The 17,950-nt window shown below is 57.4% G+C and overlaps 1 protein-coding gene across 1 annotated transcript; it reads left to right on the plus strand.

The window, feature by feature from the left end:
- The first annotated feature begins 277 nt into the window (after positions 1–277).
- LHX3 (LIM homeobox 3) lies at positions 278–16,824 on the plus strand. Its single transcript, XM_054998381.1, has 6 exons — positions 278–350; positions 9,710–9,881; positions 9,967–10,169; positions 11,354–11,505; positions 12,384–12,555; positions 16,406–16,824. Exons 1-6 carry the CDS (start codon positions 278–280, stop codon positions 16,822–16,824), a joined length of 1,191 nt encoding a protein of 396 aa, XP_054854356.1.
- Positions 16,825–17,950: the final 1,126 nt, after the last annotated feature.

The following is a 17,950-nucleotide window of genomic DNA, read 5'->3' on the forward strand; positions in this document are numbered from 1 at the left end:
CTTTGTTATGTTAAAGAAGCCCGAAGAGGGAGGGCTGGAAGGCAGGCAACGGTCGCCGGGGGATTTGCAGGAGGCGATCTCTGGCCAACCACCCCCCCCCCCGCCGCCCCAGCCCCAGCCGCACAAAACCCTCCCCGGCCTCCCTGGCAGAGCCCAGACGCCGCCGACGCCGCCTTGACTAGCGCCCCTCGGCTGTCCTCGGGGGCGCAGCGAAGAGCCCCGGCTGAAGTTTGTCTTTCCCCCGAAGGCAGGGACGGTGCCTGGGCGGCCCAGCAAGATGCTCCTGGAGCGGGCGCGAGGGGAGAAAGCCGCCGCCGCCGCCGAGGTGTGCGCCTTCGGGAGGAATCCAGGTAGGCAAAGCCGCCGCCGCCGCCGCCGCCCCCTTCGGCCGGGCGCCCGCGAACTGCTCGGCGCGCCCTTGTCCGTTGGGCTGCGACGCTCCAGGAGCCGCCATCTGGTGAGATGGTTCGGGGTGGGGGAGACGAGCGCGGCGGGAAGCGAGCGGAGGCGGAGGGGGGGCCCTCGCTGCGCCGGGTGAAAAATGCCTCGGCTGGGACGGGGGGCTGGACGTGAAGTGGGCAAGGAACCAACTTCCGCGGCCCCCCGCCCCATCTGAAGACACGGGGCTGTTGATATCGCCGTTGCTGTTGCTGCTGCCGTTGCCCCGTGAAGTGCTGGAAAGGGGTCAGGCAAGTGTCCCTTCACAGTCTGAATTGTTCTTGAACTTCCGTGCACTGCAGCTTTTATTACTCTTGGGCGATGAGTTGTTGACAGCCCTTTTCGATGGAGATCTCGGGAAAGTGTCCCGGGAAGATGAGGAAGGGGTGCGGGAAATTGGGGGAGGCGTTTCAAGTCGGCTGGGCCCGAGCAGGGAATGGTTTGGGGGACGCTCTTGAAAGCTCGTGGGCCCTTCCAAGAAAAAGGGGGCGGGGAGTCTCCCCGGTCTCCTAGGACCACTCGCGCTTTTCGGCCTTTGCAACGCCCCCCCCCAAGCCTCTTGTTTTTCAAGGTGCAATGTGCTTATACCGCGAAGCAACACAATAAAACCGAGCAAAAAAGATGCGGAAAATATGTCCCTGGGTATGCTTTAATAATTTTACTGGGGGAAGTCCAAAAGCCTGATGTCCTCCACTGTGCCAGAAATACAAAATCTTTGCCGCGACGTTGTTACCTCCCCTGCAGCTGCTGCTGCCACTAGAAAATGCCTTATTTCGTTGTTAAATTTTACAGATGATCGCCTGCAGAATCTGCCGACATAAAACAAAACCATTGGTCATAAAATGAAAAAGGAAGGGGATTATCTGAGCTGCTGCGGTTGCGGGGAAGAAGCGCTGCTCCTCTGCGCTCTCCCCTCAGCCTGAGATCCCTGGAACTTGCCCGACTTTTTGAGTAAGCCAAGCGCGCTTCTTCAGGGCTCTTGCCCAGCTCAGTCCCCGCCCGACTCGCTTTCTAAGCACACGTTCTCTGCCCGTCTTCATTCAGTTAGTTCACCAGTCTTTTTTTTTTACCACAGAGAAGGGGAGTGAGAACCATCCTTATAAAGAAAATGACATTTCAGCCCTTGTCTCAGTTTAGGGCTGCCGCTGGCCTCCCTCTCCCCCTCCCCCTCCCCCCGTCCCTCCGCCCCTCTCCCCCTCTTCTTCCTTTTTGCTTTATTCTCCGGCCGCTGTTTTTTGGGCTGATCTCTGGCAGTCCCTTCTACTCTTCGCCCCCGTCATTCACAAGAGTTTCCAGAAATATCTGAAAAGGGTCCCTTTGCTCTCGGTGGGTGTGCAGAGCCGAGCTGCCCGGTTTGCAGCGACTCAAGCGAGTCTTGTCAAGCAGGGCGTCTTGTCGCTGCGCTTAGTTTGTTTCCTATAAACAGCGTAACTTTCGCCATCGGGGTGTGTGCGGAGGGAGTTTGAGGGGAGTTGCTCCGGAAAAACCCGTCGTGAACGCGATGGAAACGTGCAGGATCTTTCTGACGGCGCCGATGGCGAATCGTTTCTCGCTCTCTCTCGCCCACACCGACACCCACCGGGATGGAAGGCTCGTGTGGCTCACTGCGGTCCTCCCCCCTCCCCAGAGAGGAGCTCCGTTGCCCAAGAAAACCACCCCGGAGAAGGGGGTTGAGGCGACGCAGCCAGAAGGCCCCGCTCGGGTCTGTCTCCCCAGCAAAGAGGCCCGGAGGTGGAGCGTGGCCCCTCGGGAGGCGTCCCCAGAGCTCGGCTGGGAGCTCCAAAGAGGCCCGCCGCGCTTCCAGGCCGAGCCGCCATCGAGCATCGGCGCCTGCCTTTGCGTTCTAGCCCTGCAAGCGGCAAAGCCTTTTCCGTCCCTGCTCGGCAAGCCCATCGCGGTGGCCCAGCAGAGAGGCGGCTGACGCCAGGAGATGAGGGGAGTTCCCGGTTGGAGGAGCAGGTCCAGCCCCACCCCCCACCCCCGGCGAGCCTCCCCGATCTGCCCGCTGTGCGGAAGGGGCTCGAGTGGGGATCCGGCCATCGGTGGATCCTTGAGCTGCCCGTGGCGAGTCCAGGGTCCGTTTCGCAGCCTCGGCTTTGCTGGTATGGAACAGGCGGGAGCGAGCCGAGGGCGGTGCCCGGGGCCAAGACCCGGCTTGTGGCCAGTTCCCGAAAGGGCCCTCGAGCCACCCTCCCACTTTTAACAGATTGCTGGTAAATAGGTGTCGCTGTGGGCGGCGATCCTCGGGACACGTCCTGGGCGCAAGCCTCATGCCACTGAGCGGGGGGCCAGGACCGCCCCGACGCCTCCTTTGGAAACGGAACCAACCCGGCTTGTTCCCGCTGCAAAATGGAACGAGACTCTCTTCCCAGCTTCGGTGGCTGCCCAAGATCGCCAAGCGTGCCCTTCCTGCCGCTTCCCTCCTGAAGGCCGCGGAGAAGGTGTGATCGGAACCTGGGAGGGACTCATCTCTCCGCCGCACAGAGAGCCAGTTCGGGGGGATCTCCGAGGAAGGGGCCGCCGGCTGCGCTTCCTCCAGGGCCCCTCTCTTGGGTCCTGCGACAGCCGGGCGTCTAGCGAGGAGGCCCCGGGGCAGCGGAAAGGCCCTTTCCCGGTCCAGGCCCCAGAACTTGGGCGGCGCCGCGGGCTAGCCTCCTTCGGCCTCCTGCGACCTCCTGCCGGGAGGCGCCTCTCCCGGCCCCGGTTTCCTTCGCGGCTGGGCCAGGGAGGCCTCCTGCGGCTTCCCCCGATGGTGAAAGAGGCGCAGGCGAGCGAGCCCATCGGCAGTGGCGGGCCAGCGCTTGCCTCGATCCCCTCCAAGGCCCGGCGGGAGGGCGGCTTTCGTGGCCAGGCCTCGCCCCAGCCCTGGCCAAGCGAAGGCGGCTCCGGCCGGCCTCCGAGGGGTTCGACGGGGAAAGAGCTTTCCAGAGGCGAAGGAGGGGAAGAGCGCCGAAAGCGCCCAGGGCTCTGCGGGCGCTCCGCTCCTGTCCTCCCCTCCGGGGGAAAGACCGAGCCCCGCTCTCCCCGGCTCAGCGCGGGGCAGAGAAGAGCAGCTCCCTTTCCGGGAGGGCCGCCGGATGAGCCGGTGCCAAGCAAGCCCGTCACGGCCGGACGAAACCCCTCGGACCGAGCCTGGCGCTTCCCACCGCGCTCATTCATACTTCCCTGGGGCTAAAGTCTTTGCAAGCAGAAAACTAGCCCACCTGGCCTATTAGCCTGCTTTGCTATTTGCAGGGAGATTTTGACAGGGGCGCACTCCGAAGCCGGATCCCTCCTGCCACGTGAAGCGCTGCCCCTTCCCGTGGCGGCTGCAGCCGGGCCTCCTTATCGTGGGAAATCGGCCCTTCTCCGGGAAGGAAGGGGCTCCCGGACGACGCCACCATTGCCTGTAGCAACTGACACGCGGGTAATGGAGGCGGCCGGTTGCCTCTACAGACCCGGGGCTGGTTACTTTCGAGCCTCCGGGGGGCTCTTGGCCCCCTGAGGCCTGTTAGCTGGGCGTCCTCCCTGCAAGGTTTGCTTGGGGCGCTGGAGGGTCGCTTGGCAAGCACCCGTGACTCGGGAGAACCGGCGGGAGGGGGGGCAGCTCTGCCTCCTCCAGGACCCGCCGCGTTCTCCTCGCCCCCCTCGTGGCCTGCCTTGACTTGGGAAGCCCGTAGCTCCGGAGAGGAGGCGGGAGGCGGGCGGGGGGGGGGGGGTCTTGCGAAATCCCGCGCCCGCTGCAGTCCCTCGTTGGAGCAGGCGAGGCAAGATGGATGCGGGGCGGGAGCCGCCCGCCTCCCCGGAGCTGCTCTTTGCCCTTCCGACGCACCCCGACCGGCTCAGGAAAGGTAAGGCGGGCCTGGCTGCAGGCGGTGGAGGCCGCGGTGGCTTGGAAGCCCCGGAGGGGTCACGGGAGCGGGCGGGCAGCCCCGGAGGCGACTCTTGCCATAAGCTGCCCCGGCCGAATCCCGGCAAGTCCCCACGGGGCAGGCGGGCGCCCAAGCCAGTCCCAGCCAGAGCTGTCGGGTATTCCAGAAGAAAGGCCCAGGGAAGCGCCGCTGCCGCCGCGGGCGAGCGCTCGGCTTGGGAAATCCCGTAAGCCCGCACAGACGCCCCTCCGGCCCCCGGGCCTGGCGCCTAGGCCCGCCGCCCGCCTGCCTGGCGGAGGAAAGCGGAAGGGAAGCCTTGCGGAGCCCAGACCGGCTCCACCGCGTTCTTGTGCCTGGGAGAAGCTGGTGCCTGGCCTGGCAGGGGGCCTCGTGTGAGCTGCCTGCAGGGACGGGCAGAGCTTCCCTCCGCGCTGCCACCCGACTGCCCTGGGAAGCAGCCCCGGCCTTCTCACGGAGGGGAGGGGGGGTCCCTTCTCGCACGGGGGATGAGCCCCGCTGGCCCCTGGCTCGAGCGGGATGGGGGGACATTCTCCTGGGGTCCTCTCCCCTTGGGCCGGAGACGCGCTTTGCTGGGAGCCCTTTTCGGGACAGAAGGGCCTTTCCATTCCAGAGCCTCTCTTGCGCCCCTGCGCCAGGGAGGCAAACAGTCTCCCCCCCCCCTCACCTCGAAAAAAGGGGGCCTGTTCGGAAAACCAGGAAGCCTTCCTGACCTTGGAGGCGCCCCCCTCCCCCCGGACAGTTTGGGATTTAAAAACAAAGGGGGGGGGGTGTTCGCGGCAGGGCCCGTTTCCCTCCCCCCGTTCCCGTTCTTTTCCTAAAGGTCCTTGTGGGTCTGCAGCCCGACCAGGGAAGGCGTTCGAAATACTGATTTATTTAGCCTGTTTACAACCTGCTTTCTCCGCTGGGACTCAGGGCGGGTTCCACCGTGTAAGGCAATGCCAGACGACTGCGGAAGGCCGTGGCAAACCACCCCGTAACAAAAGTCTGCCAAGTGATGCGACGTCCCTGCCTCGTGGGTCAGCCAAGACTCGGTGCTGGCACAGGGCAGGGGCCCCCTTGACCTTCACCCAATGGGACTAGGTTGGCAAAAATGGGAATCAATGCCCCAAACAAAACAATACAAAACACATATCAGACGTGGGTAAGTCTGAGCATGCCAAAAAGTGGGTTGACGGAAGTCGGTGACAGAGCAAGGCTGTCCCTCCGAATGGGCAGTGGAGTGGATCCAAATCCTCTTCCTTTAATAAAAGCGCCCCCCTTGCATTCTTTCGCTCGGGCGGCGGGCTCAGCTTGATCCCTTGGAGGCGATCCTGCCTTCGAGTCGTTTGGTTTCTTCTCCCAATCCAAAGCGCTGCCAGCCAACCCGCTGGCCGCGGGAGCGATCCGAGCTCGCCTTCAGGCGCCTCCACCGGAGAAACTGGAGCCCGGGAGGGAAAGGGAGAGGCGCTTGGGGACGCCTGCAAGGCCGACGGGAAGCAGAAGCCTGGCGGGGGGTGGGGGCGGTTGGAGGGGCTCCCCGGCGGTGGAGGAAAGGGCCGGGAGAGGCGGGAGGTCCAGGGGCTCCTGCGGCTGGCCTGGCGCTTCCCTCTCGCTGGCGGAGCGAAGCCTCGAAGCCCCGCGGGCGGCCGAGGTAGCTCCTGCTTCGGGACCGGGTCCCCTTCCGTCGCCCTCGGCTGCAGCAGGCCTCCTTTCCCGGAGAGCAGCCTCCGCTGAGCACCGGGCGGGGGGGGGGGGGAGCGGCTGCTCCCGCCTCCGCCGGTTCGGTCCGGCCGGCTGGCTGCCAGCTTCCCGGAGAGCGGAAGGGCGGGCGAACCCCCAGCTGAGCCGAAGCCCTTGGGCGGGGGCTTCCCGGAGCCTCTTTTCCCCGCGGCAAGAAGCAGCCGCCGAACCTGGCCCGGGAGCTGCTGCGGGGGGCGAGCGCTCTCTTCGGGCCTTGCGCGAGCGATCGGGTTGCCCCTGCTGGCGAGGCAGCCAGGCCGCCCGCGGCCCCAGCGGGGAACAGCCCGGCGAAGGGCCCGTCAGTCACGAAGGCCTTTACCGGCCCCCGGCCGAGGGCGCAGACGGGAGCGCCTCCCAGGAAAGCCCAGAGCCCAAAGCGCTTTTGCTCCGCCTTAGCAGCGCAAGCCAGCTGCTTCCACACCGCAGGGAAACCCTGATGCGCGGCCAGCCAGGCCCCGCCAGCCAGCGGCCTCCCGTGGACGTGGGGAGGCCAGGTGGTCGCAGGCGCCGGGCCCTCAAGGCGATGCTCGGCGGCCGCTGCGCTGCAGTAGGAGAGGCCAGAAGCACCCCCAAGGCCAGCAGGCTTCGGGAAGGCGGGCGCGCGGAGAGCCGCCTGCGGGAGTCCCCAAGGCTGGGCGGAGCTGGGAGGCCGAGGCCGCTTCGCAGAGCCGGCGCTTCCGAGGCCGCTCTCCTGCCCCCCCCCCCCCCAGCCGCGGGTGGGGTTTCCAAAAAGACCCGTTTCTGGCACGGCGCAGACCACCCCAAGCCCAAACCATTTGACAAGCCGAACCCGACCAAGAGCAGGAATTGCTGCAGTAAATGAGGGCACTTCGATCAAACGAATGAAAAATCGAGGAAAGCTACAGAAACGACAACGGTGCAAAAGAAGGAAGGAGGACTTTCAAAAAACAAACAGATGCCGTTTTCTGTGGGCTGGGCGCTTTTCCCGCGGCGCCCCCGTTGCGTTGTGTTCACGCCTTGTATATATAAATTCCTTAATGCTGCTGCTTGAAAGTGATTTTTTAATTGGAAAGCTGGCTTTCCAGTGTTTCGTTAGCTGCTTTAAACTGGTCTTCGGTTAGACCGGAGTGTCGTTTGGGCGCGGGCGTTCACCTCGAGGGGCTTTCAAATGGTGAACGTGAAGCGGGGCCAACCGGTGCCCCACTGCGGTTGTGTGCCTGCGTTGGGGGAGGGCGTCGGCACATCGAGGCGAGGGGACAGCGGCGTCAACCCCCGGGGGAAAGCTGCGCTTTGCACCGTTTATTCAAGGGCTCCGAAATTTTACGGATTGTGCGCGGTTATTTCAGCGGTGTCGTCTCTGGCACACACCCGCAGCCGGGTCAGGCCCTCCAGTCCAGCCGCCCCTTGGTCCCTCCAAGGAGGGCGCGCCCTGCCCTGCCCTGCCCTGCCCTGCCCTCCAGTGGCCCGGGCGGCGCGCTGAGCCTGCGGCTGGGCTGGCTGGGCCCGATGGGGGCCCGTGGGCCAGGCCCGGCGCTCCGTCTCGGCTGGCGGCTGCCGAGCCGAGACTGCGGCCTCCCGGGTTGCGGCGCAGCCCGCAGGGGGCCGACGCGGGCGGCCTGGGCGGAGAGAGGGCCCAGCGGGCCCCCGAGGGGAGCGCCTCCCTTTCCTGCCCCGGCCGGCCGCGTCGGTTGCCCTCCCGGGCAGAGCGTGTTGCGTGCGGCCAGCGGCGGGGAGTTTGCACGGCGGGCGCCTTTGCGGTTCCCGGGAGAGCCTGGCGCGCAGTTCCCTTCGGCTTCCGGCTTAGCACCGAAGCAGCCTGGAAAAGAACAGTTAACACCCAGGCCTGGGACGCGCTTGACCCGTGTTTGATCGGCCTGGGTCGTGGTGGCCCCTGGATCGGGTGCCGCGGGGCTTGGGAGGCTGGGCCAGAGGGAGGGCCGAGGGCTTCGCCGGGGTTCCCCTTCCAGCTCACGGCCAGATCAGCTGGGAATAAGATCTCCTGTGGGAAGACTGGGACATGCGACCCCAACGGAGCCGCGGATCTTATGCTGTCTCCGGTTCGTCAGGCAGCTCATTCCGCCGCCTCTTGCCGGCCCCGCGCGCTTTCTGAATGCCTGCCTCGGTTCTCCTGAGGGGAACTACCCGCCTGCCCTTTTGCGTCCGCCCCTGGAATTGTGGGGATTGTTCTGATAATTGGCTGCGATTAATGCAAGACCCGCGTACTTTGGATTCGTTTGATCGAGAACGGATCGTCGCTGTTAATGTGGCCGTCGGGCACTCCGAGGAGGGCCCGTTCCTCGCGCCGGAGCCTGGAGCGCGCGCCTCGCTCCCGTTTCTCCACGCTCTGCGCTCGCGCCCGCGGCCTGGAGGTGCCCTTCCGCGCCTGCAGGAGAGGAGGCGGGAGCCCCGGCAGCGTCCGCGTCCTGGTGAGGAGCGGGACCAGGCGCAAGCCCGGCGCCTCCGGCCAAACTCCGCCGGCCTTACTTGGAGCGCGAGGGGGCGGCCCAGCTGCCAGCTCGGAGGCCCCGCTCAGGCGACGGTCGATCCCCAGCCCCCTCGCCGGCGACGGAGCCGAGGCCTGTGCGGGCCGGGGCCGTGCTTGCCGCGCTCGGCCGCAGACCTCTTGGGGTTTCGGCCCAATGGCTTCCCCGCCAGAGTTCCCAGCGGCCTTTCCGGGTGTCTCCTCCGCGTCGGCTGCCTGCGCGTTTTCTGCGCGGAAGCGGAGTCGAGAGTCCGGAATGCGGCAGGCGCGCCCGGGAGGTCTGGGCCCAAACGCGCAGCGATCGCCCGTGCGAAAGGCCCCGTCCTCTGCCGTCGCTTGTTTAGGCGCCGCGGCTGAAACCCGCGGGCGGCCCCGCTGCTGGCTGGCCCCGCGCTCGGCTCCCCTCCGAGCCTGCCGCCTTAGCGCTCCTGGCAGCGGAGCCGAGGCGCAAGGCCCCGGGCTCGCCGTTGCCGCGCTGAAGCCACCGCGGGGCTCCCTCGGCCGGAGGCCCCTCCCGCCTCCTCGGCGCCAGTCCCCGCGGCCCTCGGAGGCGCCCTGCGGGGCAACCGGCCCGGGCCAGCGGGGCCGGCCGGACCTCTGCGCTGCCTGCTTCCCTTCGCTTCGGCGCCAGGTTGCGGCGAGGGCCCGGAGCCCCTCCCAAGCGAGCGAAGGCGTCCCCGGGCCGGCCTCTGCTTTGCCCCAACTCGCCCCGGAGGCTCAGCGGCGAGAGCGGTCGCCGCCTGGCGAGGGGCCGGAGGCGGAGCGCCCGAGAAAGTCAGGGGCCGCCTCGGCCGAAAGCCGCTCCTTCGCCGCGCCGGCGCCCTGCCCTGCCCTGCCCTGCCCTGCCGCCGCGCGGCCGACCCCGGGCCGCCGGGGCAGAGGAGGAAGAGGAGGCGGGCGGCCCTCGGCCCGACGTGCCTGAGCGGACTCCGCGGAAGGGAGCCGCTGGCGGAACCCGCCGAGCCCAAGCCTGGCGGCGGGCAGGTGCGGCCCTCCGCCCGCGGCCCAGCGGCTGCTCCCTCCAGCCCGGGCCGCCCGTCCTCTCTCCCGCCGGCATCTGGCCAGGCGCTGGAGGGGCCCAAGCAGGCGCCGCCCGCCGCCCGGGCTCGGGGGCCTCCCTGCGCCGCAGCCGGAGCGTGAGGCGGCCGGAGCAGCCCCGCCGGGCCGCCGCGGCGCGCCTCCGGGCCGGGCGCTGCCTTCGGCCCGGGCCTGCCTCCCTGCCTCTCTCTGCCCGCAGAGCTCCCGCGCTGCGCCGGCTGCAACCAGCACATCGCCGACCGCTTCATCCTGAAGGCGCTGGAGCGCCACTGGCACGGCCGGTGCCTCAAGTGCAGCGACTGCCACGAGCCGCTGGCCGAGAAGTGCTTCAGCCGCGGCGAGCGCCTCTTCTGCCCCGAGGACTTCTTCAAGTGAGTGCCGGCGGCGGGCGGGCGGGCCGGGCAGGCGCGGGGCTCCGGGGCTCACGGCCGCTCCTTTCTCTCCGGCGCTGCCCAGGAGGTTCGGGACCAAGTGCGCCGCCTGCCAGCTGGGCATCCCGCCCAGCCAGGTGGTCCGGAGGGCGCAGGACTTCGTCTACCACCTGCCCTGCTTCTCCTGCGTGGTGTGCAAGCGGCAGCTGGCCACGGGCGACGAGTTCTACCTGATGGAGGACAGCCGGCTGGTCTGCAAGGCCGACTACGAGAGCGCCAAGCAAAGAGGTGGGTGAGCAGGCCGGCCGCGGCGGCGGGGAAGGGGCGCCTCCCGCCGCCCCCTGGCCTGGGCCTCGGGGCGGGGGGTGCGGCTCCCGGCGGCGCTCCTGCCTCGCCCCCCCCCAGCCCCCAGCCCCCGGCCAGGCGGTTACAGCCTGGAGTGCCGGAGGTCCCTGCTCTGCTGGGCAGAGTAACCGCACGGCGAAAAGACGGGGCGCTGGTATAGTTTGCTGTGTGATTGACACCACTCAAACACACTCCACTCCTAGGTGTTAAAACTGGTGTGACAGGTTTTGGCAGAAGAAATTTCTTGGTTAATATAAAAATGTATTTGAATAATTTTAATTTCAGCGTTCTATGCTGTTCTGAGCTTTGGAAGAGTTGGGTATAAAAGTTCTAAAATAAAAATGCTTTTGTGCCCTTTAGGTGCTATATAAGCAACACGCAGAGTACATTGAGGCTCAGGTTGCCATTTCCCCCAGGCCAATTCAACTAGGGATCCTGCGGGTGTTTTGCCATCTTCAGGCCATAGAGCAGGGGTCACTGGGTGTGTGTGTGTGTGTGTGTGTGTGTGTGTGGGAGCTGTGAATTTCCTGCATTGTGCAGGGGGTTGGACTAGATGACCCTAGAGATCCCTTCCAACCCTACGATTCTGTTTTATTTATTTAAAGCTTTTCTATCCCTCCTTGCAACGAGACTAAGATTTTTTTGTCATAATAGAAATAAACACAATAACCTCCCTGAAGCATTTCTCCAATGATAACTAAAAAGGACATTTATCCTTTTTGAGGTTTTCATCTGGTGATTTGTCTCATTATATGTGTTAAACATGCAGTTGTTGCTACAGAAATCTACCCTACCTTATCCTTCTGCATAGATTTTAAAGATAAAGCCATATCATTATAAACATGAAGGTATTTGCTCTGGCAAATAAAGAACACAAATGTGAATTGATGCAGACCCGTGTTGGAGACACCGGCCTTTATGTCCGCTTCTGGCAATGTTCAGAAGGAGTCGCACGGTGCGACGGCTGCGACTCCTCGGATGCCTCTGGGTCGTCTGTGGCATCCTGCATGAGACATGAAGCTGTGGGGTTTGCCTAGGAGGGTGTGATCAAAGTCTGATCCAAAGGTGCTCGAATGTTCACCCTCGTTTCCCCCCTTGGTTGCCTCGTCTCCTGGGAACGTTTGCAGAGGCCGAATCCACAGCGAAGAGGCCCCGCACGACAATCACAGCCAAACAATTGGAGACCTTGAAAAATGCTTACAACAACTCGCCTAAACCAGCTCGGCATGTGAGAGAGCAGCTGTCTTCCGAGACGGGCCTGGATATGCGGGTTGTGCAGGTACATTAGAGATGGGTGGAGAAGAAGACAGGATGCTGTGCTGAGAAAATCCTGCAGACAGTTTTGTCCAGTGTTAGCTGAATATATAGACCTTAAAGAGATTGTGAAGGGTAAAACTGTGAATGTTGTGCTTGTCTTCTTTGAAATGTCTTTATCTGAGACATGACATTTTTGTGGACCTATATGATTCCAAAATTATGTGGGCAATATGAGTGTCCTTCTATACACATGCTGAAGCACAGCTTAGAGTTTGTAAATTCTTGCTCCTCTTTTGGGTAAGAATTGTTTCCAGCAACCAGGAAACTTTACAGCTTTAGTTATATATCTCTCACAAATGACTATGATGAGTGTGTGAAAGTTAACATTTTCGAGGGCTAGTAATGTTTTTGGATTTTGTTCAAAGATGCAATATATACCTGGCAATTTTTAAATCTTCACCCCCGTTAAAGAGCTCAGGGTGGCTTTCATGGTTACCCCCTCCACCATTTTATCTGCACAGCAGTCCCATGAAGCAGGTTGGGCTGAGAGTCTCCAGTTGAGCTGCACGGCCAAGAGGGGATTGAACTGCAAACTCTCCAGTTCCAGTCCAGGGTCTGAGCATAATGCCTTGCCCGTTCTCACGGGCTATGAGCTCTCTGTGTTTGTATCATAAAGGAACTGAAATTTAGCACAAAGTTTAAGTAAGTTTGCAGAAGCCCCCTTATACCTGAAATATTATAGACTTCAGAGTGGACTTCTGAGACAGGGGGTGGGTGGGGACGAGGGAGCATGAACGACTGCGTGTTTCCCGGAAATGTCCACATGACTTCAACAAGTCATTTGAAGCATCCTGATATGGATTTGAATTTTGCCCATTAAAATCCACCTTATTACCCCAGGTTTGGTTTCAGAACAGAAGAGCTAAAGAAAAACGCTTAAAGAAAGATGCTGGGAGACAAAGGTGGGGACAGTACTTCAGAAACATGAAGCGGTCGAGAGGGAACTCCAAGTCTGACAAGGAGGGCGTCCGGGAAGAAGGCCCAGAGAGTGATGCAGAGGTCTCCTTCACAGGTATGAGAACGCAGCTGATGAACTGTATGAACTGGGGCGTGTTGCTAACAGAGTTTCCATCTAGCAAGTGGTAAATGACAGCTATCACTACCCCAATGGGTAATGTATGTTTCAGAACACAAGTCCCCCTCCTCAAGCAGTGATTTGCCCATTGCCCATTGGGATTTATCCTTAGAGATACCTCAGTGGGTGCCTGAGATTAACAAAGTGCATCTTCAGGTTGGACCACTGTGAACCAGGTCATTTTTGTCAGAGCATCGCTGCCTTTGCTGCTCATTTGCACCTGGATCCTGGATCCTCTTCGGATTGAGGGCTGTATAGGCAGGTTGCCCATCTGACAGGCAGTGTAGCACAGTAAAGATGGTATGGGTTGGTTGCCACATGGGCAGACATTCAGCTGCTCTCTTGATTTATACTACTCCCAAAAAAGTTTATTATTGGAGGCTAACCAATTTTATTGTAGCATAAGCTTTCGAGAATCAAGTTCTCTTCGTCAGATGCCTGATACAGAGACTGGTCATCAGGCATCTGACGAAGAGAACTTGATTCTCGAAAGCTTATGCTACAATAAAATTGGTTAGTCTTAAAGGTGCTACTGGACTCTTTTTGATTTTACTACCACAGACTAACACGGCTAACTCCTCTGCATCTATTATTGGAGGAAATCTAAGATAAACAGTAATTTACTGCTGGAGATAAGGACTATAGCAATATTTTGTGATATTTAAAATTAGACAAATATGGAATTTAAGAGGAAACTAGTTTTTGTTTTGTTGCATTTCAAATTCTGAGGACAGGTGATTGATATAATTTTCCATTTATATTCAAAATACTGGAAATGAGATTTTGAGCTGCACACTGTTAAGTGTATGTTAATTTTTTGTAAAAAAAGCTTTAAAAATAAAATATAAAAATAGTTTCAGTGACTCAAAAGATCACCTATAGCCTTTTCAGTCTGGAGTAACTCAGGAAAAGCTACAAACTCATCTGCTCTGTTTTGTGGGACCATCATAAGCTACTGAGATTTTGATCCAGAAAATGTTTTAAAAATGAAATCAAAACAGGAGCAACAACTTTAGATAAATATAGAAATTGTGGATACTGAGAACCAAATTTTTCCTCATGAAAAAATGCAGCTTAAAACCACTTTGCTGTAGTGGTTAAGAGCGGCAGGAGTCTAATCTGGAGAACTGGGTTTGATTCCCCGCTCCTCTGCTTGAAGCCAGGTGGGTCACTTTAGGTCAGTCACAGCTTCTCAGAGCTCTCTCAGCCCCACCCACCTCACAGGGTGTTTTGTTGTTGGGTAATAATAACATACTTTGTAAACCACTCTGAGTGGGTGTTAAGTTGTCCTGAAGGGCGGTATATAAATCAAATGTTATTAGTATATAAATTGAATGTTGTTGTTATTATTATTTTGCAACTAGTGAATCACTGGAGATCTCATAAAATTCTCAAAAGCACTGTTCTAAAATATTGTGTGAAGCTGTTACACTACAAGAAAGCAGCTCTCTGTTCACAAGCCAGTAAGACTTGTGAATGGACGTTTATATGCGTTTTCCATATGTGAGGTTACAGAGAAATGAGTTGCAGGCAGCTTTAAATATGTACTTATAGTCTGGTACTGTGGACAGCTGCCTTTGGGTCTAATTTATTTACTTCATAGATCAGTTACGTTCTTCCTGTTCTGTACTACGTGCTCTTTATTTTTACTTATTTATACCCTGCCTTTCTCCCCAGTGGGGAGCCAGAGTGGTTTGCACCCTTCTCCTCACCTCCATTCCATCCTCACAACAACCCTGTGTGGTAGGTTAGGCTGAGTGTGTGGGACTGGCCCAAGTTACCCAGCAAGCTTCCATGGCAGAGGGGGGATTGGAACCTGGCTCTCCCAGATCTTAGTCTAGCATGCTCATACTTAATTTGTTATCCATAGTCTGTCTGTTTATAGCCTGAGACTCAAAGTGGATTACAAAGTGTAAGTAAATACAAAGTAAGTAAGCAGTCAACAGGAAGGGACATCTAGTAAGCCATGTAATAGGGTTACAATTGCAGATACCTCCAATGAAGCAGAAACAAAGCATAAGTATTAACATGATACATTAAACAATGCAGAAATGAAAAATTTGTATATTTCATCTTCTCTTCATTCTCCCCTCACCCAATGCATTTTAAAGGCTTAGTTAAGGACTGGCTCCTATTAACTGCCAAAGAAGCGTACTGACTACTCTTAATATTTGTAGCAATGCATGCGCAGCAAGAGACACAATGGTTCAAAAACAGGACGCAGTCCACAAACAGCATCAAGTATACAGGTCACACAAACTCATTTCTGGCAACAGAAAAGTGACAGAACAGAGGGTAAAAACCATGCGAAAGGCAGCCGGCATGCTGCGCGAGCCCTTCTCCCCGTCACCTCCGTTTGGTTCAGTCTGCGGTGCTCTTAATCAAGGCTACATTCATCCGAGCATGACGAAGGCAAGGCGGTGGCCAGGAGGACCCGGAAGCAGAGCCCAAATCCCCCCCCCCGAGAAAGGTTTAGGGCTGGCCCCCCCTTCACGGCAATTCTGCCCTGCCGGCCTCAGAGGTCAGCACCGCACAGGAGCTGCTATGGAACAGTTTCAGAAAAGGATCAATCAAAAAGCTGCTCCTAGTGTGGGATCGTTTTGAAATAGCTCCAGTTGTCCTCACAACAAGGGATCCGTTGCAGACCAGTTCCCCTGCATGCGGCCTCTGTGTGGAGTAGGTCGGTTGAAAGAGCACTCTTCCAGCCCCGCCCCTGGAGTCAAGCCTGGCTCTGAACCAAGTTGCGTTGGGCGTGGGGGTCCGGTAGCCATCATAAATAGCAACAAGCCATTTAACATGAATACTTAGACCTACCTCAGCTATCGTGTAATTGTTTATTTAGGTATCTATTTGACATAAACTCAAGAACAGGAGAAGGGGACAGGAAAGGGAGTGACTCGTGAGCTGTGTGTTTTCTCAGGGAGATAAACTATTTGCCTGAAAGTAGGTTTCCATTTGAATTTAAGTTTTAAAATTTTATTGCGACAAGAATGTTCCATTGAACAAATCTGTCAAATCTGTCAGTCAGTTGACAGAACTTCTAGCAACTCAATGAAACAAGACAGCAAGATCTGTGTATAGATGCAGTTTGGTTACAATAATAGAAACCACTAAATATTGCTATGACAAAACTCTTCCTAGTGAAGTTTAATGACATAAAGAGAAAACCACAGTGTTGCTTCCATTATTTTGCACTTCTGTAGCATCCATTACAGCAATCATTCAATACAGAGATAGCCGCAGCAGTAGAATATCTGTGTTGCAAAAAATATGCCAAGGGTTGCAGTCATGAATTAGGACATGTACAAGGAAGAATCTTTAAAATGGTAGCCAAAAAACTGAAGTATGGTGAAAGAAATTTGGCTGAGGTCAAGTAAATGAAGAATCCCAACATGGTGTTTTTACCTTATTATTGACACAGTACTTCACTTACTATAAGTGAAGAAAATAATTTTCCAAAGAGTCTCTACAAAGGAGGGAGAATCAAAAAAGGGAGAGGAAGAAATGAGGATAAAGCAAAGAGATGGGTGAGTGAAGGGACAAGAGAGAACAAGGAACAAGGGGGGGATGTGAATAAATGCAGCTTCAGTTGGTGATGATGACTTCACAGGAGCTACATTTTAAATGATGCCTGGAGAAGGTGGATTTTAGAGGGATTTGACGGCATGATGGTATTCAGAGAGGAAGAATATATATCCAAAAATAGTTCAAATGCTTTAGTCCTGTAACTGTTGTGAAAGGAGTGCCTTTGGTATCCGAATAAAATCACCCCCTTTCCCTGTTTCAGATGAACCATCAATATCAGAGATAAGCCACTCCAATGGGATTTACAGCAACCTTAGTGAAACCCCCCCTGCGCTGGGGAGGCAAGCGGGGGCCAATGGCAGCTTCTCTTTGGAACACAGCGGCATCCCAGCTCAGGAGCAATACCACGACCTCCGATCCAACAGCCCGTATGGCACACCCCCGTCGCCAGCCTCTTTGCAAGCGTTGCCTGGCCCCCAGTCCTTGATGACTGCCTTGGTTTACCCCGACAGCGGCTTGGGTATCATAGGCCAAGGGGGACAAGCTGTGCCTCCACCCATGAGGGTGCTGGGTGGGAATGGACCCAATTCAGATCTCTCCACAGGAAGCAGTGGAGGCTACCCAGATTTCCCTGCAAGCCCTGCCTCTTGGTTAGATGAAGTTGACCATGCTCCATTTTGAATACAGGGTCCAAGAGCTCATAGAGGGGAGACGCTTTGGGCTCTGGAAAGGAAACACGGAATGACAGTATTATTCTAAGGGGTGGTGGTGGTGGTGGTGGTGGTGGTGGTGGCCAGCAAAGACACTTGGAGAAAGCAGCTCACAACAAGGACGAGCCCAGGAGCAGGTCGATGAAGAATGTGGACTACAGAACTTCAGACTTGCCTAAATTAATGGATGCTCCAACATGGCATCATATTCACAGAATCACCAAACATCTTGGGCTTTACAGGTTTGATTGTGTGTGTGTGGGTGGGTGGGTGGAGGGGTAGGAGTGATGGTTTTGATTTTGATTTGTTGTTCAGACATTCTTCACAACCAAGACTCGCCTCTGCAGCTCAACACACCAGTTCTTAGGATCAAGAGTTTCATCCAAGGAGAAATGAAAAGGCTAAATTTCAAGAGTTGATGTACAGAGAAAAATCTGGGTAGCCCAGTGGACAACTAGAAATCTTTGTTCTCATTCTTTGAAAATGTGGTATGGATTTTTTTTTAATTGCATTTACATTTCTAGATTTTTAAAAAAGGCAATTTACTCAATAATCACAGTTTATTTTTCTTTGTATATTAATCTGTAGGCTACTAGCTATATGATTTCTGTCATACTATATTTAACATATCATTTGCTACTCATTGTACTGGCTAAGGTCACTGGGTTTTTTGTGTCCTGAAGACAGAACTGGAATGCGCTCAAAAATCAATGCGAGAGGCAGATGCTGGCCAGAGAAGTTGCAAAAAGAGGTGTGAGACGAGGTCTCTTTGGTGCTTCTTGATTGGTACGAAGGTATAATGACACAACCTCTCTCTTTGGAGCCCTGAAACGTTGCCAGTTTAGTGCTAGTGGCAGGGCAACAATAATTAGTGCAATTATTCCTCATGAACTTTTTCTTTCCCTGCAATCCAGCTCCTCCTTGTCATCACAAAGGAGAGAACTAGCAAAATCTATCTAGTTATTTGATGTGGAAGATGGTGAGCCTTTTTTATATTCGGGAAGACTCACTATGATACAAGGTTACTTGCAGGGCTTTTTTTCTGGGAAAAGAGGTGGCGGAACTCAGTGGGTTGCCCTCGGAGAAAATGGTCACGT

The sequence above is a fragment of the Eublepharis macularius genome, chromosome 14 (assembly GCF_028583425.1).
Source record: "Eublepharis macularius isolate TG4126 chromosome 14, MPM_Emac_v1.0, whole genome shotgun sequence".
NCBI classification, from domain to species: domain Eukaryota; kingdom Metazoa; phylum Chordata; class Lepidosauria; order Squamata; family Eublepharidae; genus Eublepharis; species Eublepharis macularius.

Excerpts from the sequence above, each read along its gene's own strand:
- LHX3 (XM_054998381.1), top strand. The coding sequence starts at position 278 with ATGCTCCTGGAGCGGGCGCGAGGGGAGAAAGCCGCCGCCGCCGCCGAG. Across the intron at positions 351-9,709 it reads CGCCTTCGGGAGGAATCCAG|AGCTCCCGCGCTGCGCCGGC; the intron begins GTAGGCAAAGCC and ends CTCTGCCCGCAG. Across the intron at positions 10,170-11,353 it reads CGAGAGCGCCAAGCAAAGAG|AGGCCGAATCCACAGCGAAG; the intron begins GTGGGTGAGCAG and ends GAACGTTTGCAG.